At 36.0% G+C, this 23,755-nt stretch overlaps 1 protein-coding gene across 4 annotated transcripts in view; it reads right to left on the reverse strand.

The window, feature by feature from the left end:
- Nucleotides 1-8,727: 8,727 nt before the first annotated feature.
- The window catches only part of phactr4a (phosphatase and actin regulator 4a), a 68,224-nt gene continuing 53,196 nt past the window's right edge, over nucleotides 8,728-23,755 (reverse strand). For 2 of the 4 annotated variants that reach the window (XM_048202004.1, XM_048202003.1), the window contains 9 exons: nucleotides 22,530-22,661; nucleotides 20,738-21,233; nucleotides 18,855-19,102; nucleotides 16,737-16,893; nucleotides 16,603-16,658; nucleotides 16,263-16,324; nucleotides 15,556-15,693; nucleotides 15,132-15,208; nucleotides 8,728-10,473 (listed from right to left, as the gene is read on the reverse strand). In XM_048202004.1, the coding sequence (XP_048057961.1) occupies nucleotides 10,458-10,473; nucleotides 15,132-15,208; nucleotides 15,556-15,693; nucleotides 16,263-16,324; nucleotides 16,603-16,658; nucleotides 16,737-16,893; nucleotides 18,855-19,102; nucleotides 20,738-21,233; nucleotides 22,530-22,661 (1,382 nt within the window). In that variant the 3' untranslated portion in view covers nucleotides 8,728-10,457. The remainder of the gene's footprint in view (nucleotides 10,474-15,131; nucleotides 15,209-15,555; nucleotides 15,694-16,262; nucleotides 16,325-16,602; nucleotides 16,659-16,736; nucleotides 16,894-18,854; nucleotides 19,103-20,737; nucleotides 21,234-22,529; nucleotides 22,662-23,755) is intronic. The other 2 variants (XM_048202005.1, XM_048202006.1) reach the window with 1 other exon arrangement.

A 23,755-nucleotide genomic window follows, 5' to 3' on the forward strand; every position in this document is an offset into this window, starting at 1 on the left:
AAATATTTTTGCTGGGTTAATTGTTCCTTTAAGGTTTTCAAATAAATATGTGACCACAGATTTGCTTTAGCATTTGTGTTTTAACAATTATTAATCAAACTCCCATGTGTATGACTGCCTCTGTGCTTTATATGAATTACTTGCCAAATTAAACTCCTGAGGCTGGACTGAGAAAATGAAACAAATTATTGAGGGGAAATCTTGCCAGTCCAGCATATTCTAATGAGTCTCACATCAGTGACTATGTGGATTCCCCACAGAATCAGAAAGCCTTCAGAGACCCAATAATGACTGCTTCACTGCCTCTGCAGACCTCATTTCCCCTTAACAGTGGCATGCTTTCTACAAATAACTGAAAAGCCAGTGTACTAAATTATCTGTATCTGTAAAACATTAACATGTAACAGAAAGAAGACTTAACTACCACAATGCCAGGGTGTTGTGTGGGTGCTGATGGGTTCTGAGGGTTTTTAAAGAATTGCTATAGTTGCAAGAGTGTTCTGGGTGTTAACAAGCTAGTTGCTTGGAGTCTACAGCTGTATCTAAAACCGTCTCCTATACGTTCATGCACTATTCCATACATTACTCCATTAATATATTCTACTTAAAGCAGTGAATGAAAACCACACTGAGTGTGTCATCTTCTGACAAGATGCAGGAATTCATGTGCCACAACCCTCACAGTGCAGGGGTATATTCTATAGCATGTAGCTGTTGAGTGTACATCGGTTGTACACTCATTATTGTGGTGCATTAAGGGATAGTATAGGTGCACTTTATAATGGCCACTGTGGCCAAGTAAGGGTGTGATTTCAGGCACAGCCAGGGTATTCTGGACTCTAGATATGGATTTGGACTTTCCTTTGATGTAAGTCTCTTTTAATTCTATTGTGTTGTTCTCTAGGTGAAAATGTCCAATTGCTTAGAAAAGGAATAGCACACCTCATGGTTGTTACACTTGTCAAGTTAAATGCAGTAGTTTCATAAATCCCCAAACCTAAGTATGAGAAATTTGTTTGTCTGAAGATATCATAGAAATACTCTATCCACAAGCATGCTTATCACCCATGATTAATAATTCTGCCGCTAAAATGGAGGTTACAGTGAGTAGTATTCAGCTAGTCATGTAATATCAACATGTCAGCCCTATAGAAGCACAGTAATCTTCATCTCATGGGAGTGTACATAATTTTAAATAGATTTCTCAAATTTATTGTTCATTTCAAAAGTTAACTCTAATAAAGTAAACTCTATAAAACCAAAAAGTCACATTATAATAAAGCAGTACACAACAAGAGGCTGTGCATTACAGCCATTTTTGTTTAATAAAAAAATGTTGACTTGTGGTTTAATTATTGATAAATAGCATGGTAATCCGGCCACAACAAGAAGGTAAGTTCTTTTTTTTTTTTTTTTCAAATATTTTTACAATCCAGAGTAAATTATAGTGGAGTCTGCTTCTATCACAGTTACAACACCTCAGATACTTTTAAAGATACTTTTTGTTTTTCAAGACATTTTCAGATTTTGGCTATAACGCTCGTATGCCCTTCCAGCAAATAAGTAAGTTTAACTAATTTAAAAATAACATTACCATCTTGCTACTGGGAAGCTTTTTACACTGTGTTCCAAATAATTATGCGAGTAAGAATTATCAGTAAGATAAATCAGTACGATTTCAGTACAATAAACATTCAGATTTTAGTTTTTCTAAGAAAATGTTTGTTTGTTTATTTATCCATGTCTTTTTAGATAACTGGTATCAATCAGAGACAAAATAATTTACCAGATCTATGAAAACCCTACTTAGAGGTTGTTAGAGTAGTTAAAGAGTAGCTAAAATGTGTCTTTACGTACAACTGCCAGCCTGTATGGAGAGCTTCTTGAGACTCCAGAGACACCAGTAGCTTCAAATACCTGTTTGCTGCTCAACAATGGCTTTTTTTTATAGCTGCCCTTTTAATGCAAATAAGTTTTTTGACAGGAACTTTCCTTAATAAGCCTTTATCTGACCGAGTTCTTCTGTGCTCTAATTCCCTCACAAATCTTATGATAATTCGATAATCTCCATTCAGTTCTACACAATATTGGTTGTTTTCATGCATTTTGCACAACATTGCACCATTTAATGCTTTTCATCTTCAGAAAGATGTTGAAAAGGCTTAGTAAGCTGATTTTTATTGGTGGGTTGGGAATTATTGACAGCCGTAACTTAGTCCCACCCCCAGAGTTTGACGCAACTTGTTAAGTTCCGCTTTATCGCTGTGGAGGGCTCATGTGTATTCAAGCCATAGATGAGTGTGCGTAACTTTGAAAGTAAGTTTAATTTGCATAAATAAGGTCTTAAATCTTGTTTATATTGATATTGTTATATGTGTCTTTCTGTCGAAGCTAAGGCTAGCGCTATAACAGTGTTACTATCTTTGCACGTGTGTTCCGATGCACGCTGCATAAGTGAAATAATGAAAAAGGATCATATTTTGTATATTCGTACTTTATTGTTTATACTATACAAATGCCATTTAAGCCATATTTATGTGGATTGTAAAAATTATGCTGGATTGAGAAGTAGTTATAAGATGATTGTCACATGCATATTAATAGTTGATTGTGTTTACATTTATATAGATATTGTTATATGTGTCTTTCTGTCGAAGCTAAGGCTAGCGCTATAACAGTGTTACTATCTTTGCACGTGTGTTCCGATGCACGCTGCATAAGTGAAATAATGAAAACGGATCATATTTTGTATATTCGTACTTTATTGTTTATACTATACAAATGCCATTTAAGCCATATTTATGTGGATTGTAAAAATTATGCTGGATTGAGAAGTAGTTATAAGATGATGGTCACATGCATATTAATAGTTGATTGTGTTTACATTTATATAGACACGTGTTCACATGTTTATTCAGTTGATTTAAAGGTTTATCATTATTACTGTAAACTGAGTATTTATATTTATATTTTTATTATAGAAACCACACACATACCTAATATCACCTTTTAATACTATCACCTAATAAACCTGTTAATGCTCTGCATTGAGTATGTCAGATGGCTTGAAACTTCCATTAAACAACAATGATTGGACTTTGGACTTTTGTGCATTCTTACCGATGCCCCATGATGATCCCAATTAAGTTAGAACCAGTAAATACAGTCCAGTAGGGTTTCCATAGACCTTGCAAATTATTTTATCTGAGATTGATACCAGTTATCTAAAAAGACATGGATAAATAAACAAACAAACATTTTCTTAGACAAACTAAAATCTGAATGTTTATTGTACTGAAATCTTACTGATATGTCACTTGCATAATAATTTGGAACGCGGTGTAAAAGTGAAATGGTTAATTACTGATAATTATGATAAAGTTGCAGGCAGCTTTATTTTTTTGTCTCTGATTGTGCAAGTGTGTGTGTGTGTGTGTGTGTGTGTGTGTACATGGTTGAGAGATAGAGATATATATATTTTTTTTAAATGGTCATTTTGTCCTGTTTGTCATGTTTACTTTGTGTCTTTGTAGTTTTTGGTTATTTTGCTGTGGTGGGCTGCAAGGGACTTTGAAATAATAAGGAGAAGAGATATAGAACTGTAATTGTGGTCAAGACCTGCCTGGTCTTTAGATGAGCATTCACTGAAAAGAAAAAAAACAAAACAAAACAAAAAAACAACCACACAACTTAGAACGCTGGTCACCTGGTAAGAATTAAGTATCCAACAGCCCTGTGGGTGGTATAAAAAAGAAGACAAAGAAGAAAAAACAACTCTTAAGTAGTTTCCTTTCATATGTTCACTCGGAGCTGCATCAGTAGCTATTGGAACACCTTCTGGTGTGATGTCTGAAGCCCATACAGAATCGCATCAATTCAGATGGTGCAAGCACCCCCCCACTGAGGCATTGTATAGGGTAGGCGATTTATCTGTCTGTGCGGGTAATAGGGATATAGTCTATGGGTGGGTAAATATATGGGCTTTTCAGATCTTCCGATCGAATGGACAAAATCAGCTTGCGCCATTTACATTCCCAGAGATGACAGAAAAACATATGGAGAGCAGAATTGTAGAGGCCTAATCCTGTCGTAATCGAATCCCTCTTTGTGAAACCAAGCCTTCGCCTACTACAGTCTAATGAGACATGTTAGTTGACATGTAGGCCTAGTGGACAAGTTACTTATAATTAGTGGAATGTCCAAAGTGGACTATCAAAATAACATGTAACTATATAAAGTTTGAATAATCAATTTAATTCTGTGAGAATAGAAAACTCCACACCACAGCTAACGATGACACAGAGGAACATCATTGCTAGAAAACAATTTCTTTTCCAGCTTATGAAAAATAAAAACATTGACAACCAATCAGAATCCGCCCGAGTTTAAAGAGCTTGATCATTCAAAGAGGTAGATGACATAATTGCAGTGCGTTCTTGTAAGAAAAATGTTTTTTTAATTGTGTGTTTATGTGGACTTTATTTTAATTATTCTTATTGTTCTTGGAGTGTATGGGCTGTAACTGTAGGCTGTTTATGGTTGCCAAGCAACTTAACAACATGCATTAATTTACTGAATGTGCAGTCATGATGCATTTATTTGCATTTTACAAGCGGCTCATACGGCATTTTGAGTCCATTTTTGTTGTTGATGTTATAAATATTTATATATATTTACACAAAACCAATTGCTATTCTGTTTTGAATGAATAAACTTTCCCATTATATCTAGTCAAATCAAGTTTAGGTTTTCTGATTGCTTATGAACCTTGTGAAGACAGTTGGAAATGAACCCAAAAAGAACCACCCACATTCATCGCAAAATCAGTCAAACTGATTCTATAAACCTAATTCTTTGTCATCCATAGGAATATTAAACTTTTCTTTTCCCTTTTCTGATTCCTTTTTTCTTCACATTCTTTCATTTTCTCCTTTATCTTTTATGCTCTCTTGCAATTTGACATTGGCTCTGTATTTCACACAAGGAATTAATCAGACGGCAGTCAAGCACTCCACTGTGAAGAGCAGAAGTGTAATAAAGATCAGAAGAGGCACTTTAATGAGTCATACCTCTCAATCAAACCTGTGTATGCTATATTGTAAAGCTCATGATATCAGTATAGCACCAGTGACCAAGGATGTGATAACTCATTAACAGATGAAAGGTGAGGATACTTTGTCATGACAAGTGTAATAATATAACCTGTAAACCCCTTAACATTCATTTATTTATATCTTTCAGTGCCCTTAAACTAAACTGTCAAACTGAGATGCATGCCGGTGAGAAATGTATGGCAAGCCGTTTTAGCATTAAATACCACTAGCTTTACTAGTTGTAATTTAGTTTTGATTAGTCAAAATTCCAATTCCAGATATCTATTCTGCAATTTTGACTTGTCTTAACTGGATTTAATATATGTACAACGTGATTATTACTAGTCAAATATGCATTGAAAATATACAAATTTATTTTGACTAGTTATAATATACATTCGAGATACAATGCTATTTTGACTAGTCATTCTTCCATTGGAAAATATTTTCTGATATCTATTGCCAGCAGCCATTTCACCCTGTAGCCCAAGACTGGTTGCCCACTGAAGCCAAGCAGGGCTGAGCTTGGTTAGTACCTGGATGGGAGACCTCCTGGGAAAACTAGGTTGCTGCTGGAAGAGGTGTTAGTGAGGCCAGCAGGGGGTGCTCACCCTGTGGTCTGTGTGGGTCCTAAAGCCCCAGTATAGTGATGGGGACACTACACTGTTAAAAAAGCACCGTCCTTCGGATGAGACGTTAAACCGAGGTCCTGACTCTCTGTGGTCGTTAAAAATCCCAGGATGTCCTTTGAAAAGAGTAGGGGTGTAACCCTGACATCCTGGCCAAATTTGTCCATTGGCCTTTGTCTATCATGGCCTTCTAATCATCCCTATACACTGATTGGCTTCATCACTCTGTCTCTTCTCCACCAATAAGCTGGTGTGTGGTGGGCGTTCTGGCGCAATATGGCTGCCGTCGCATCATCCAAGTGGATGCTGCACTTTGGTCGTGGTTGAGGAGATTCCCCCTTCAATATGTAAAGCGCTTTGAGTGTCCAGAAAAGCGCTATATAAATGTAAGGACTTATTATTATTATTATCTACAAACTAGTTTTGACTAGACTTCTCTATAATTGATTTTGTACATAATTCTAGAGATGAAGAGTTTGGTTCCAAAACGCAATAACTCCATTTTGATTAATTTAAGTAAAAAGGTGTTTTCTTTACCAAGAAAGTAGCAAGATGAAAACCACTATTTTCTGTTTCAAACTTTCACATAGCATCTTTTGGTTATAAAAAACATTAAAAATTCAAATCTACATTTTGAAATTAAAAGGTTTATTATAAAAACTGATTATGTTTTTCCCAAAATGCAATAAATCCATGACACTTTTTTTTTTTTCAAAATGCAATTAATCAATCAAAAGTTATTTTTCAAATTGAAAATACACAACAAAGTAAGTTGATTCACATATATGACAGTGTCTGAACTTTGTCACTCTTATATACAGGCATTTCACTAAAAATACATTCAGTCGTCGCTCCCAAAATTAATTCAATGGGTCATCTTGTTAAAGTTATAAATTAATTATTTGTCATTACCTATTAAAGAGTATTCAGCGCCACCGCATGGCGGTACATTGGTATTAAAAACAGCTTTTAAAAAACTGTCCATGATTCAGTTTTGTGGACCGCGACAGAAGTTTGATGCTGTTGTGGAACAAGCAACAGCCGGCATTTTTCCTCCTCCCGACTCGAGTGCCTCATCTTCTTAATCTCCTCACGTAAATGATTACATTTCGATGACTTGCGTTTTTTCCCCACCGCAGAAACCACCACAGGTTCATCAATGCCATCAAAAGTATTAATTTTTCCGTTTTTGTTGATCACAAATTACAAAGCATATAAGGAAAACTAGGAAGCCGGCTGTATTCAGAGTGCCGCCATTACTGTTTTCAGTGCGTGGAATGATGCGTTGTGATTGGTTGAGCGGATATATCGTGTTCTGCAGAAAAAGGAGACTGGCGTTTGTCACGTTTTAGAAAGACAGGGTGGAAACATGACAGAATAACGCGACGGATATTGCATTTTGCGCAAAATTAATAAATTACTTTTCAATACCGACCAGATACAATACTGATTTTAGGCGGAAACTCAATTTTTTTGAAAATGCCGTTTATCGCATTTTGGAACCAAACTCTTCAGATAATCTCAAGTTACAATTTACTAGTGTGTGAAACCAGGCCACAATCTTTTTAAACTCAGCTTTCACCTTTTTTATGACTAGGACTGCCTTGATTCTAAAATATTATACTTGTCCGTCATGCATTTTATATTGTAAATATACTATGCAAATAAATTTATGGACAGTCAAATCATAGTTTTATAAGCCAATTTCACCTGTCATATCAATGGGAGAATATGACTAATCAAAATAGCATTGTAGACACCTTGAATGTATATATGACTTGTCAAAATAACAATGATATATCATCAATGCATATTATGACTAGTCATAATCACCTTGCATTTATCTTAATTCCAATAACGATGAGTCAAAATTGCAGAATAGATATCTGGAAGTGGAATTTTGACTAGTCAAAACTAAATTTCGACTAGTAGAGCCAGGGGTATTCAATGCTAAAACGGCTTGCCATAAACGGCCGGCTTCTCGTACAAGAAAAAATGCAGGGTGGGACTTGACTGGGTAGCTGTGGTTTGCTATATCTGTGATCTCATGTGTGACAAATTCTCCGACCCTCACACCACTAAACACCATCAGAGAGATTTCATTGCAAGAGAGAAATTATTTGGATTAAAGATTACAAGAGCGAATGCTTTTTTTAAAAATAATAATAATATTAATATGCATGTCTGGTGATAAATAATTTATAATAATACCATAATTGAAAATGTCAATTTTGATTTGATGGTGACTTTAACTGTGTGAAATGTGTGCGGAAGACAGATAAAGGGATAGAGACAGTGTGGATGAGAGAGTGCAGTGCTAGAGTTGAAGAGGTGTTCAGAGAGCAGTGGAAATCCATTTAAAATTCATGATACAAGAAAACTTTAAAATGTCATGATGGGTGGGCTGTTCATAAACATATCAATAAGGAAGCCACAATGGCATCCCTCTTCGCAAGCTTATTAATTAACATTTCAAAAGCTTTTGAGTGCTCATAAAAAGATAGATTTAACAGAGATGAAACCACAACAGAAAGACATGACTGTTGATACTTAACAGGTTTAAAGACAAAATGCTACAAGAATAAAGATGGTTGTTGATCACTATTGCAAAATAGTTTAAAACATACATATATCTCATATTTAAGAAAATCTTGCTCAGACAGGAAAACAGGTAGGGGTAAAATAAATAAATAAATAAATACATACATAATCACAAGACTAGTAATTTTGAGCGAGTCTATACTGCCCTCTACAGGTTCCAAGTAAAGAATGAAAAGGTAAAATACAGTCAGCACATAGTACAATATCAGGAATCAGATGGTAATATTATGTGCTGACTGTATTCTACCTTTTCATTATTTACTTGGAACCTGTAGAGGGCAGTATAGACTCAAAATTACTAGTCTTGTGATAAAAAGTATTTTCTGACACATTTGTTGGTTTTAGTAAACACATTAAAGTATAATAATAATAATAATAATAATAAATAATAAAAATGAACCAAATGATACTCACAGTTTAGGTTTTAATTAATGGTGAAGTGAATGTACATGTATTACGTGAAAGACCGTTTTAAAATATCTTTACATAAAAAATTAACTATACAGCTGTTCTGTATCGGATCATTATATCACTTAACCTGTAGCCATACTGTTTGCACCTTATAAAACAGGATAGTGTAATACTATAATTACAATTAAAACAAATTTTTGATGACAGGAAGACGAGATATACAATCAATCTACAGCATGTCTCTATACAGTGCACAGGCCCTCTGGTGGCCTACAAAACAAAGTGTACCATAAAACCAGCAGTGACATGTACCAGTCAAAAATGCACCAAGATTTGTTTTTTTCAAAGACTCCATTATGTAACATCAACCATTTTGTTTTAAATTGTTCAATGTACAATGAACTATATCATCATCTACAGCTGAATCTTGTGAAATCTGTCAACAACATGTCCAGGTCATATTTCACCCCATTACAAAAAAACAAAACAAAACAAAAAAACACCCTCCTCAAACAAACAAAATAGAAATGAGAAAAGCTTTGCCTAAAGAAAATTAAGCTTAAGATCATTAACATTTTTGGCATTGTGGAAGAAAAAAAAAAATCTCATTCTCATTATGGTAATGTATGGAATTTTTTAAAATTCATTTTAATGCACGCTAGTATGAAAAAGTATTGTATAACAGTATTTTACTTTAATAAAGTTTAAAAAAAAAATCTATTACAGTAACAAGAATTATCATTGAGAATGTGCATTGATAAAAAAAAAAAAAAAAAAATCCAACACATTATAATAAGAATATTTTTGGGGGAGGAAAAACAAGCCTAAATGTCATGAAAATAATATCACAATGCTAAAAATCTTAGTGGTTTAGAGTGGCTTAATTTTCTTCAAGCCAAAAATGTCTTTTTCTTATGATTTCTGGGTAAAATATTGCAAGTTGTTATGGGATTAACCTTGAAATATCTAAAGCGAAGTGCTGTGTTGTTAAAAAAAGAAGAAAAATATTAAAGAAGGTGTGTGAAAAAGTAAAAATTATGGTAATTTACAGTAAAATGCACAGAAAGTGACACAGTGTGCTGACGTCCTGAGAATGTCAAAGATGTGCTTTCAGATCAACACGCATCAGTGTGGGTTCAGGGTGAGAAACAGTGTTATATGCTGACTTTCTTCTGTATTACTCTAAGGTCAGGCTAAAAAAAAGTAATTCTGTACCAGTGTTAAGGCATAAGTGGACAGCATATATCATTAAACACACATACGCTCATACAGTCTCTCACAATCACTCACCACTAAAACAGTTTATCACCAGTGTCATAATTTCTATAAAAGTATTATCGTTTGGGTACACATGCCTATTCTTGATCACAGAAATGTGTGTACCATAAAGACAATTAAAACACCCCCAATCCACACAGTTCTGTGTCCCCTTTTCCCTGAAATACTCCAAAGTGGTCCGGCCGTGGGAATCATGGGAACTCTACAGAGGGCTGGCACTTCTGCTCCCCAAAAGTGTTTGAAGTATCAAGTACCAGCATCCTGCACACACCCACATCACTTCCTCCTCCTTTTCATTCTAGAGCACTGAACGGCTGGCCTGGGTACTCATCAGTATACGCTGGAGGATCATGGGAAACAGGACGCTGAAGTGAGATGGAGGCTTTTAGCTGCAGTTATAGGGGCAGCTTTTATCTGTCTAGGGTTTCCTCTTCAGGGATGCTGATTATGGCCGATGAAACCTGCAAAAGGAATTGAAAGAAGAAATTATATTTTTGTTATGCACATTCAGTCTCAGTCATGCTACTTGATGATAAAACCCAAATATTCAGTTTGGGCCAAAAGACCACCCAGATGAAGAGTCTTACTTCTGATGTTAAAGACCTAGGATTTCACATAGAGTCTTAAATTAGACAAACAAATCAACACCATAGTTAGTACCAGTTTTTATCATATTCGCCAGTTAGCCAAGTAAGTCAAACCTTTCTTAAAGGGTTAGTTCACCCAAAAATGAAAATAATGTAATTTATTACTCACCCTCATGTCCACAATATAGTCACAGGCAATTTCAAAACACTACTTCGGAGCTTTACGAATCAAATCAGTTATACAGATCTCCTATCAAACGGCTAAACTGCTGAAATCACGTGACTTTGGCTCTCTGAGTCACTGATTCGATTCGTAAAGCTCTGAAGCAGTGTTTTGAAATCGCCCATCACTATATATTGTTGAAAAGTCGTTATTTTGTTTTTTTGGCACACAAAAAGCATTCTCGTCACTTTATAATATTAACATAGAACCACTGTACTCACATGAACTGTTTTAAATATGTTTTAGTAGCTTTCTGGATCTTGAGAGAGGAATTGTCATTGCTGTGAATGCAGGCCTCACGGAGCCATCGGATTTAATCAAAATATCTTAATTTGTGTTCCGAAGATGAATGAAGGTCTTATGGGTGTAGAACGACATGAGGGTGAGTAATAAATGACATTATTTTCATTTTTGTGTGAACTAAACCTTTAAGCAGGAAAAGTTTTGAAACTGTTATTCATGCTTTTACCTCAACACAACTTGACTACTTTAATTCTTTGTATTCCAGGTTAACTCTTTTTTTCCATCTCTCGCCTTCAAATGGTCCAAAATGCGGCTGCCTGTCTACTCTCAGAGAGTCATAAATGAGACCATATTACACCAATTTTATGTTCTTTGCACTTGCTGCCAGTCTGATATTGTATTGATTACAAGATTCTGTTATTTGTCTATAAAGCTCTCAACAATTTAGCTTCTAAATATCTCTCCAACTTGATTATGTACAATCCTTCCAGATCACTCAGATACCAAAATGGTTGTCTTTTGTTGGTTACACAATCTCACCTGTAAAGAGCTTTTGCAGTAGCTTTTTTCTTACGCTTTTAGTTCTTTATAATTTGTATGTTTCTTGCATTGATTTTCTTACTTTCTTTTTTTGAACTTTATGTACAGCACTTTGGTCAATTTAGGTTGATATTAAATGTGCTTTATAAATAAAAATTTAATTGAATTGGAGACAATGATCATGTTTACATGCAGATTATCTTACAATTATAGACTTTGTCCAGAAAAAAAGGAAGTCTGGGAATAAAATGGTGGCCACCCCCTGAACTCAATCAATCAGCTCTGCATTTCTCAATTTTTCACTTTATTTAAAGGTGCCCTAGATTATGTTTTTAAAAGATGTATTATAAGTCTAAGGTGTCCCCTGAATGTGTCTGTGAAGTTTCAGCTCAAAATACCCCATAGATTTTTTTTTATTAATTTTTTTAACTGCCTATTTTGGGGCATCATTATAAACGCGCCGATTTTATGCTGCGGCCCCTTTAAATCCCGTGCTCTCCGCCCACAGAGCTCGCGCTTGCCTTGAACAGTGCCTTAAAGTTTACACAGCTAATATAACCCTCAAAATGGATCTTTACAAAGTGTTCGTCATGCATGCGGTATGCATGCATCGGATTATGTGAGTATTGTATACTGTTATATTGTTTACTTCTGATTTTGAATGAGTTTGATAGTGCTCCTTGGCTAACGGGTAATACTACACTGTTGGAGAGATTTATAAAGAATGAAGTTGTGTTTATGCATTATACAGACTGCAAGTGTTTAAAAATGAAAATAGCAATGGCTCTCTTGTCTCCGTGAATACAGTAAGAAACGATGGTAACTTTAACCACATTTAACAGTACATTAGCAACATGCTAACGAAACATTTAGAAAGACAGTTTACAAATATCACTAAAAATATCATGTTATCATGGATCATGTCAGTTATTATTGCTCCATCTGCCATTTTTCGCTATTGTTCTTGCTTGCTTACCTAGTCTGATGATTTGGTTGTGCACATCCAGACGTTAATACTGGCTGCCCTTGTCTAATGCCTTTTATAATGTTGGAAACGTGGGCTGGCATATGCAAATATTGGGGGCGTACACCCCGACTGTTACGTAACAGTCGGTGTTATGTTGAGATTCGCCTGTTCTTCGGAGGTCTTTTAAACAAATGAGATTTATATAAGAAGGAGGAAACAATGGAGTTTGAGACTCACTGTATGTCATTTCCATGTACTGAACTCTTGTTATTTAACTATGCCAAGATAAATTCAATTTTTCATTCGAGGGCACCTTTAATAAAAAAAAATATTCTATATGTATACTAATATTTAAACGTTTGGGGTCAGTACGATATTACAAAAAAAAAAAAATGAAATTAATACATTTATTCAGCAAGGATGCATTAAATTAATCAAAAAATAACAGTAAAGGCATTTATAGCATCACAATAGATATCAGTGTTGTAGTCGAGACCAGCTCATTCGAGTCCGAGTCAAGACCGAGTCCAGAGAGGGTCGAGTCCAAGTCGAGACCGAGACCAAAGAGGGTCGAGTCCGAGTCAAGACCGAGTCCAGAGAGGGTCGAGTCCGAGTCGAGACCGAGACCAAAGAGGGTCGAGTCCGAGTCGAGACCGAGACCAAAGAGGGTCGAGTCTAAGTCGAGACCGAGACCAAAGAGGGTCGAGTCCGAGTCAAGACAGAGTCCAGAGAGGGTCGAGTCCGAGTCGAGACCGAGACCAAAGAGGGTCGAGTCCGAGTCGAGACCGAGACCAAAGAGGGTCGAGTCCAAGTCGAGACCGAGACCAAGTTCAAGTTCACATAGGTTGGGTCAATATGTTGGGTCTAAGACAAGACCTAACAAAATCTAAAGACCTAAAAGAATATGTAAATGTTTGGTGGAAACAATAAAATTGGCACCAAACTCATCAAATATACCACGGCATGTACATTGTAATTTATTTACTTAGTGTGATATTGGTTTAAAAATATTTTCAGTTAAGAGTAAAAAGGCCACATAGTAGGTGGTGTAAAGGTAATTTGTTAGAAAAGATTTCTATTTTGAATAAATGCTGTTATTAGTTATTTTTAACATTTTTAAATAAAAGATTTTTAATTCAATCCACTAAAGGATCACAGCATGTTATAGAAAATATTAAGCAGCACTTTCCAACTTTGAAAATTAATCATCATATTAGAATGATTTCTGAAGGATCATGTGACACTGAAGACTGGAGTAATGATGCTGAAGATTCAGCTTTGCATCAGAAATAAATTATATTTTAAAGTTCATTCAAATAGAAAACCATTATTTTAAATTATAATAATATTTTTAAAATATATATTGCTGTTTAGGATTTGAAAACTCGAGTGGTCTCTGGAATGAGTCCGAGTCCTAATATGTACGAGTACGAGTCAATTCCGAGTCAATATGCACACGAGTCCATGACAAGACCGAGACCGTTACAATATGGTCTCGAGACCGAGTCCGAGTCTCGAGTACTACAACACTGATAGATATCTATTTAAAATGAATGCTGTTCTTTTGAACTTTTATTCTTCAAAGAATCCTGAAAAAAAAGTATCAGTTTACACAAAAAATATTGAGAAATGTTGCTTGAGCAGCAAATCAGCAGATTCAAACTGTAATGATATTTCACAATAATACTGATTTTACTGTATTTTTGATCAAATAAATGCAGATTTATGAGCATAAGAGACTTCTTACAAAAACATGAAAAAAAAAATCTTACCGACCTAAACTTTTAAATGGTTCTCTAGATACAGATACAAATGTAGATCCCATGTGGATATTCTGACTTAGGTGTCTATAAAGCCACGTTTCCACCACAGGAACTAGGGTCTTTGAGGTGGTACTTGGTGTGTTTCGACCGCCGGAACCAGGGTCTAAATAAAGTTCCAGGTAAAAATTCTCCCCAAGGTAGTACTTTTAAAGTTCAGGAAATTTTGGAGGTGGGACTTGGGCGCTGAACATGCTGATTGGTTGAGTTCACGCTGCATTTTGATTGGTTGACTCCACACAGCATATTTCAACCATCGTTTTTTTAAAGTCTAATGCAGTGCGTGCAGTAAGAGTTGTTCGCTATTCGAGTCAACACTGGAGTTTAAAAAATTTGACCGATGGACCAACGACGAGGTTCAGGCTTTATTAAGCTTATATATGGAGGACGAAATTCAAAGGGAACTGGAAAGTCATGCGCAGTCCTACATCACCAGACTAATCTTCACGGTACTTTAGACCGCTATGAAAACGCAATCAGCAACAAGTCTGGGGAAAAAAGTTCCTGGGACAAATTGTTCCGGGTAATTTCGGTGGAAACGAGGCTTTAGATCCAGAAAGTAATATAGGCATATACCATCTTGAAACATATTTATGCATATTTATGGTTATTCAGGTTTTAGCAACTGGGTTTATGGTGAAGAATTTGACCAAATCCCAGTTAATATCTGAATATTCTTGAGTGTCTAAACATGATAATTTATTCCAATTTAAAAAAAAAAGTGTTGAAAGTGTCTGACCTGGTGTATATCCTGCTGTCCTCATGAACTTCCATTTCTGAGCTCTTATACTCATTCAACTCTTTTCTTATGGCCGCCTAGAGGAGAACAAATAACACAAAAGTAAAGAGAAAGAAAAAAACGAAACACTCAGAATATCACTGGTTGTGTTGAGGTATAGAACTTGATTGATGATGTTATGTGGTCAAATCAATATAAAACTCCAAATAAAGTTGGTTGATGTTTGAAAAACAGCATCTTTCAATGTCATTGTGCCTTTTTAAATAAGATTTGTTTGGCAAAGAGGTCTTGGTTGTTAAAACTGCAGACATTTTCAATTATGCGCAAATGTTTTTATGTAACTACAATTTACAGAAGATAAAACTGAAATGATCTTATATCGGTCACCACAAGGGGGCAGATGAGACCAGTAATTCAGTCAAACCTTGTCAGCAGGTGTAAGTTTGGTCCAGGGTTTGTCAGCACGTCGGTCATAGTCTTGAGCATGAGTGCACTCCACATACTCATGGAAGCGCAGGATTTTTCTGGCCTGGAGCTCAGCTACCGTGGGCCTCTGTGACAACTGCAGATATAAAGACAACAATATTTGCTTTCATGCTTTTACAAGATTAAGATTAGCACCTACTCGCACCTCACTCAAAATATTTTTGCCACTATTAGAAGCAGTGTGTAACTGTTCATGTAACTTGGCTAGTTGTAGTTTCTGTCCACTATGCATTGATAATTAAAAATTCAGAAGCAAGTAGTGAACAAACTTATTTTATTTTAATATTTATTATATTACATTTTGAATTATATTTTGAAACTCTAACAGAGAGATTATGGCTGTTTTTATTTTTGAAAAGGATAAGAAGGGTAAATCAAATGAATGAAATTTAATTATAATTTTAAATTACTGCTGATTCTTATAACTTGAACCAAACCATACCATTCAAAAGTTTGGGGTTAGTAATTTTTTTCTTTTAAAAGAAACTGATACTTAATTTCATAATATTACTTTTAAATTTTTTGATCAACTAAATGCAGCCTTGCAGCATAAGATACTTATATTTCATTTAAAATAATTACAAATATTTAAGCCTTTAGAGGTTTTTCATGACAGTTAGTCAAGTAATTAATGTCCCTCCAAACCTTTCTGGTCAGCCTGCGCTTGATTTCGCTCCTTTCTGCCCGTCGGTCCGCTTCATTCTTGGCTGAAACAGAAGAACATGCAGATATTAAGAAAATCTTTACAAAAAATTGCAACTACCACAAATTCAAGATTCAAGATTACTTTTATTAGTCCCAAACGGAAATTTATCTTGGACAAAGGGCTGCCACATATAACATACAATTGTAATACAGTAATAACCAACACAAACACAATACAGACACTACTCAATTCACACTGACTTGAGTCCTGAATTTAGGAGATTCACTAATAATGGTATAAATGCTACAGAAGGACTAGAACACAAGGGATGTAACTGACCTAGTAGGATATTTCTCTGCTCAAGTTCTTGTGCGGTGGGTCTCTGACTCAACCTCCTGTGAGAACAAAATACACACAGTGTTAGTGTGGAAAGGACAAAGACCCCATGAAACCCCCTGAACACACAGGCAGACCTTGTGAGGGTGGTGCCGATCTTGTTGCGGAGAGCTTCCCACTGCTCTTTGTTGGTCCAGGTGGTGTCGTCCTGGTCCTGAGACTGCTCTTTCTCCTGCTGACGCTCCAGCTTTAGTGCCAGAGTATCCTTTCGCTTCACACGACTCGCAAGACCACCTAACAAGATACACATATAATCCTCATTAGGTGTTATGTGTGTTGTAACATTATACTGATGTTATGCCGGAACAAAGTTGTAACATACATGATCGAATACATACATGGTTAAAATGCTCTGACATAAAAAATCTGTTAGCAAATGGTTTGACACTATATGAATATAATTTCCACCAAGGATGGTTAAAAATACACTACTATTATAGCCATTACTCCAGTTGTCAGTGTCACATGATCCTCCAGAAATCATTCTAAATGCCTGTTCACACACAATAACTATAACAAGATAGGGTTTGTGTAGCGTAGTAATAAGATTGTGTTCTAAAAATCACTCTAAATGTAAAATAATAGCATACCACAGTCAATACCACAACTATAACAATAATTACACAGAGGATCAATATCGAATGTGAATGTATTTTTTTTTCTCTCCAGCTGATGAACGATTAAAAACATTGAAAGCCAATCAGAATCCATTCTGCTTTAAAAAGCTTAAGGCTCGAGCATTTAAAGCAGCAGACAACAAAACTGCAGCGCACGCAAAAACAGAACAGTATCATGCGTTGGTGTGGATGCTAATGTAGTTACTGTTATCGTTATCTTTATAATTATTGTTCTTGGTGTGAACAGGCCTTAATATACTGATTTGCTGCTCAAGCAGTGCTTCCCACACATAGACTTTACTTGGGCGGGCCGCCCTGGTATAATAACGGCCGCCCAAGTATATTTGGAGACACATTTTTGCTTTTATTATTTTTATCCTCTTATACTTTTAAATCTGCCCAATATAATGAAACCATCCGTGATCGATTAACTAGTCGTTTCGTACCTTCTCGTTATGTGTGCGTCAGAACTGTTTACTCCCGCTGACATTCCCACGAGCGCTGCATTTTTCAAAGTCACAAGAGGGCGCTGTTGCGCGTTCTACAAGCTCACGCAACAGCGCTTCAGACTGCTTCAAAGTGATTCTCAATCAATGAAAAGTGCAGATTTATGCCAAGCGATTACTAATGAACTCAAGTTGATGAATTATTACAATGTCTACTTCATAGCCTTTATATAAAATGTTTTATACGGTTGTTTTAGAATCTGAAGGATCAGCCTACAATAGTACAGACATTTCAAAATAAGAGTCCCAGTGTGTTGCAGGCTCGTTTATAATTAAAAGTCACACGCTAAGTTTTTTCTTTTTTGGGGGGCATTATTGGTATTTTAGTTGCATAATAAATTATATTTAATTTGATTTCCATTTAATTCATAGTAAATTATTGTAGTCTCCCCCACAGGAAGACTAAGAACATTATTTGACATATATTATTCATTATATAAATTTTACTATTAAAATCTGTGTCCCATTCACTGAGAGAGACACTATATGACAGCAAGGAGAACATAGGAAAAGGATAACCATTTAAATGCTGTAATTTTGCATAATTTACAATGCATAATAATGCATAATATTAGTATGTAATTAAATGTAATAGTATGCTATGTAATTAAAATTAATTTCAATTAATAAAAATACTGTTAAAAATCACACATTTGTTTGTCACATGTAGTAGACCATTTTTGTGCAATGGGTAATAGGAGGATTTTTTCACCCGGCTACCACCGCAAGTATATTTCAAACCTGTGGGAAGCACTGTCAAGAAATATTTATTTATTACTGTCAATGTTGAAAACAGTTTTGCTGCTTTATACTTTTGTGGAAATGTGATTTTTGGGGGATTTTTTGATGAATAGAAAGTTCAAAAGAACATTTATTTGGCATAGAAATCTTTTGTAACATTATAAATGCCTTTACGGTCACTTTTGATCAATTTAATGCATCCTAGCTGAATAAAATTTCCAAAAAATGAAAAAATGGTATACTGGTGATGTTATACATATTACGGCAGGACAGGTACAACATTACTAAATCACTCTCATTTGGCTGGTCAGACAAAATTAAAGTATCCTACTTGTGGGAATATCCTCCTCATCATCATCTTCCTCATCATCATCTCTGTAATTGATGGGTCCGTCAGAATCACTCTCCTCCTCGTCCTCACTGTTTCCAGGTCCTGTGTCCTCAGGAATGACAGTGACTCGTGGGTCTCCCACCAGACCGCGTCGGCTGCGTGGCTCCAGTTCCAGCTGTCGTGTGGGCCGAGGGGCAGGACGCAGCTTCTGCAGCTCTTCTTCAATGTCAAAATCATCATCCTCAGGCCTAAACAATATAAAGGTACAGAAATCAAATAATCGAATGTAAGATAACACAATAGTCTTGACTCTTAACTCTATAAATTAAATATCGATTAATTAGGGCTGGGTATTGACACAATTTTCACGATTCGATTCGATTACTATTCACATGCTTTCAATTCGATTACAATTTTGATTCAATATCGATTATTTTGGATATAGTATTTCAGTTACAGTACATGGCAAATTTTCTAGAGGAAAAAAAAAAAAATCTCTCAATGCAGTAGACTACACATGTAAGTCAGTTGGTACTACTATAATAATATTGAAGGTTAAATTAACTTATTTATATACAAACACTTAAATTACACTCAATGTTGTGTTTATTATAAATAAAGTTTAGAATTACATAATCATATTTCTACTCCAATTTTTTTTTTAAATATAAACATTTAAATCACGGCTGTCATAACCAATTTATTCAAACATGCACTAAATATTGAAGAACATTAAAAATTATAATGAATATGTAACAGTGGATAGCTATATTTATCGGAATGTTGCTTTCTAGAGTACACTTTTCTAGCTGACTAATGAGTTTATGGTCACTGATTATGCTTTTCTGAGGTAAATGTGACATTACGTTACACTGTTTACAAGCTGTTTTATTGAAGTCTTTCCGAGGTTGAAACACTGAGCTATTACACGAGACATGATACGGATTTTGGTAAGTTGTACTGTATATTTTAACATACCTTCAGATGTTTAGTCATGTTTATTTCGTGCTGTAACTGGTATTAAAGCGGAGGAGAGGATGTTCACATGTGCTCCGTGCTGCCGCTTCTCTTTAACTGAGGCTCTAAAGCGTCACGCCACATTAAACAGCGACAAAACTGTATTTATTTTTTGAATCTCATAATAAGATGGATGTCATTTGAAATCTGAGACTTTGCTTCATATCAAAAGTAACAAAGCACAAAGATTATTGTGAATTATTGGATGGGAGGCACTACATATTCTGCTCATTCACCAACTGAAAACAGACTAATGAATTCTTGGGATTTAAAATCGATATTAGTTCGTAAAAATGAGAATAGATTAAAATCGAGAAATCAATATTGATGTTGAAGCTACAAAAGTAATCATTCAGGAGCTGTGAGTGATTTTCTCTTTGTCTTTTGTTGTTTGATTAACATTAATGGCAGTCAGCAGCATGTATATTAGACTGTTGTCACTTTAAGACCTAGTGCACTAATCCAATATAATAATACACAACCCATTTCAATACACATCAACCGTTTACGTTCACATACAACATTACCAACTGTGCTTACGAGGATACTCGCAAAGTGGGATATTTTTACATAATTTTGTGTGTTTCTGTCTGTTCAAGTGCAAAAAGATGCGAAAGAGAACTCAATTTGTCTTCATGGGCTTGAATGGTTTAAAATCATTTGAATTTTTAAAATGGAAAGACTTGGCAAGAATTTAAAAACACAAAATTTTGTGACAACTGTCACAAAGCGATTTGACAGTGACTATTGTTGAGCCTTGTAATATTTCTTTCTAGGGTATAAAAAGTTCAAGATTTTCAATCTTTTACAAGTAGTCCAAGGGCAGAGAACAATGTGTTCTGAGATAAACTGATATGTACACTTACAGACGCAGAGGTTCGATAGTGACAGGAAGCGAGTTTCGCCCCCCTCCTGGAGCCTCAGCGAGAAAGTCTGGGGGTAATTCAAAGAGAAGTGAGTGAGCTCGCTGGGATCCTTCCGGGTTGGGCTGGACTGGGCCTGGACTGTTCAAGGCTCTCTGGATGCGGATATGCAGAGGTAGGGGCGGTTGGGAGGGTGGTTCTGTGGTGGGGCTGGGTGGGTCCACTTGGGGGACTTCAGGAATTGGGTGGGAGTGAGGAGGGGATGGCGGGATATGGGTTGGTGGAGGAGTGAGTACGTCAGAGTTTGAGTTTTTGCTGTCATCTGATTGGATAGGCGGCGGGGCAGACGCAGGGGCTGGGACGGAGGTAGGGCCAGGGGGAGGAGGCTCAGGCTGATTGGCCGAGGAGTCGTCCGAGTGGCGTTTGGTCACAGGAGTCATCCTCTTTGGGGGAACGGGAGGAGATCGCTTGACTGTAACTGGGACTTGAGAGGGATCCACTGTAGAGAAAAAGTAAAATCAAAATGAACTTCACAGAGAAAAGAGTGTTAAAGAACATGTGACAACAACAAATTCGTTTGTACGAAAGTGCCAAGCTAGGATGTTATCAGTTATCAGCTTAAATATTGATTCGCATGCCATGGAATTAATCAATCAGGTATTAGTACAGGATGTTTAATTAATACAGGAATTAATATTTAAGATAATCAATAATATTTAATAGATTCTCATTTTCTAAGAGTTTGTTTGATAGTAAGATCTGTAAAAATACCACACTGTGCAAGTTTGTGAACAGAAAGGCTTCTAGCTAGAAAACCATGACTTTTTATAAAGGACTATTCAGAACAAACTACATTCTGAATGCTGTCACAAGGGATGTTATAATGAACATCAAAGTAAAGGCCTATTCACACAAAGGATGATAACTGTAATGATAACAATACCTATATTTTCCAATATTTTCCAAATTTTATCAGAAAAGGAATGTCCACACCCTAGCTGCAATGATAACGACACAGATGAATACTGTCTCAATTATTTTCAAGCTTATGAATGATAAAGCATGTGCTTATAATAAAGCTATAGTGGTATACAGAAAGTTGCACTGGTGTGTAAATGTATACAGTTACCGTACTTGGTTCTTAAACATCTACTTTCTCAATCAGGCCTTAGTTATTGTGAACATGAAATCAAAACTGACACTTCTTAGATTCTTAATACATGTTCATAGTCCTATTGTGCATGATTCATCAATGTGCGTTATTGTAGAGAATAACAGCTCAGACGTGTGAAGAAAATAACCGCCCATTTAATTACTGAGACAGTGCAGGTTAAGTATGCACTTGCAATGTGTCGGCCAAGCATTCATGTCCGAGTTAACGTGGTTGTGTGCTTAAACGCCGGCCAGTTTCACACTGAATGCCAAAAACTCAATGTTAGACACTGCACACTGCCACTGCCCCCAGACTTACTCCAAAATACTTGTTGAGTGACGCTCAGTCAAGTTGTATGTTCTGTGAGAGGGTGAAACGTTAGTATACAGGGTGCATCCAGATTGAGTCTGAATTTAATCTTCATTACTGGTTATTGGTCATCTTTTACACTGGTTACATGTAATTGTTACATCTGAATATGATGAACTGAATTCTATTCATTCATTCTCAGTCATCGTAGTGATTTGAAGAAGAATTATGGAGTGGTTGAGTATGGGTGTGAAAAAAAGCATGACTCTGTGAGGTTATTGGAACATTAGGACATGCATGCCAGCTGGTGGGATGGGGAGACACCAGGGCTACCTGGGCGGAGCTGAGTGACCCTTTGGCTGAGGTAGGTGGGCAGGGAAAGATAGACTCCAAACTCTCCCTGCTGTCTCCAACTTGTCCAGTACTGAGGAGGAGGAGCTTTGTAATATCTTTGTAATGTTGACGCTTTGGGGTGGATGAAGGGAAATATGTTTTTAGCATCTCATACAACAATCACAAGCACTGTTCGACACTGGTGTAGTTCAACAGGTGCCACCTATTAAAACATCTTGCTTAAAGTGTTAGTTTAGGGTATTATTCACATATAAACATTGATCAAGACACATGCATAAAGCTCACTGAATATGGTAAACTGAACTCAAGCGTACTTGCTTGACACAAAAGAACCAATGAGGTTTGTTTTTGTGTGTCAAGCAAGTTTGGCTGAGCTTCAGTTCACCATATTTGAGTGCTCTATGAATGTTCGCTGAACAATGTTTATATGTAAATAAATGAAATCTGTTCATCATATAATGCGGTCATGTTCATATGGATTTTTACAATGCCTTTATGTTAACATTACAATTTGTTGTAATGGACTTTCAAATGAAGGGACAGAAAACTCTTAGGTTTCATTAAAATATTGTCTCTTGAACATGAACAAAAGTCTAATGGGTTTGGAAAGACAAAAGGGTGAGTAAATGATGACAGAACAAGTCATCATCTGGCTAGCAATAGTATGAAGGAAGACAGGGAACAATTTAGATTATTTGCAACTCTATTTGTTCATTAGTGGTCCAGAAGGACACACTTCAGCTTTAAGCTGGTGGTTATTATGTGACTTAATTTGTGTCCAAGTAGGCTTAAAAGGAACTTAGCTAAAATTTAAGTGAGAAATATTATGATTTAAATAAAAGTATGAAAAATGTTCAGCAAACCTCCAACAATGAAGCCAGTAAACAAGTTTGGGGGAACACTCAATTGCTCAAATGGTTCAGCAGTAGGCTATACTGAAATGGGATTGTCTTGGTATCTGGACTAGGGAGTCTATAAATAGATCCTGTTGGAGAGGGGTAGTGTACTGTGTTTTTAACACTTAAGCAGCTGCGGCCTGCCTCTCATACCACTGGGCCACAGCATGTCTAAAGTTATCTTTCCTCAATGACACTGTTACAGCTGTCAGAGTGAGATCTATTGAGAGGTCAATCCACAAAATCTATTGGAACAAACTATAGAAAATGAACAGCATAGGAATGCAGCAAATTATGGACTGAACTCAC

This window comes from Megalobrama amblycephala, linkage group LG9 (genome assembly GCF_018812025.1).
Source record: "Megalobrama amblycephala isolate DHTTF-2021 linkage group LG9, ASM1881202v1, whole genome shotgun sequence".
Classification (NCBI taxonomy): domain Eukaryota; kingdom Metazoa; phylum Chordata; class Actinopteri; order Cypriniformes; family Xenocyprididae; genus Megalobrama; species Megalobrama amblycephala.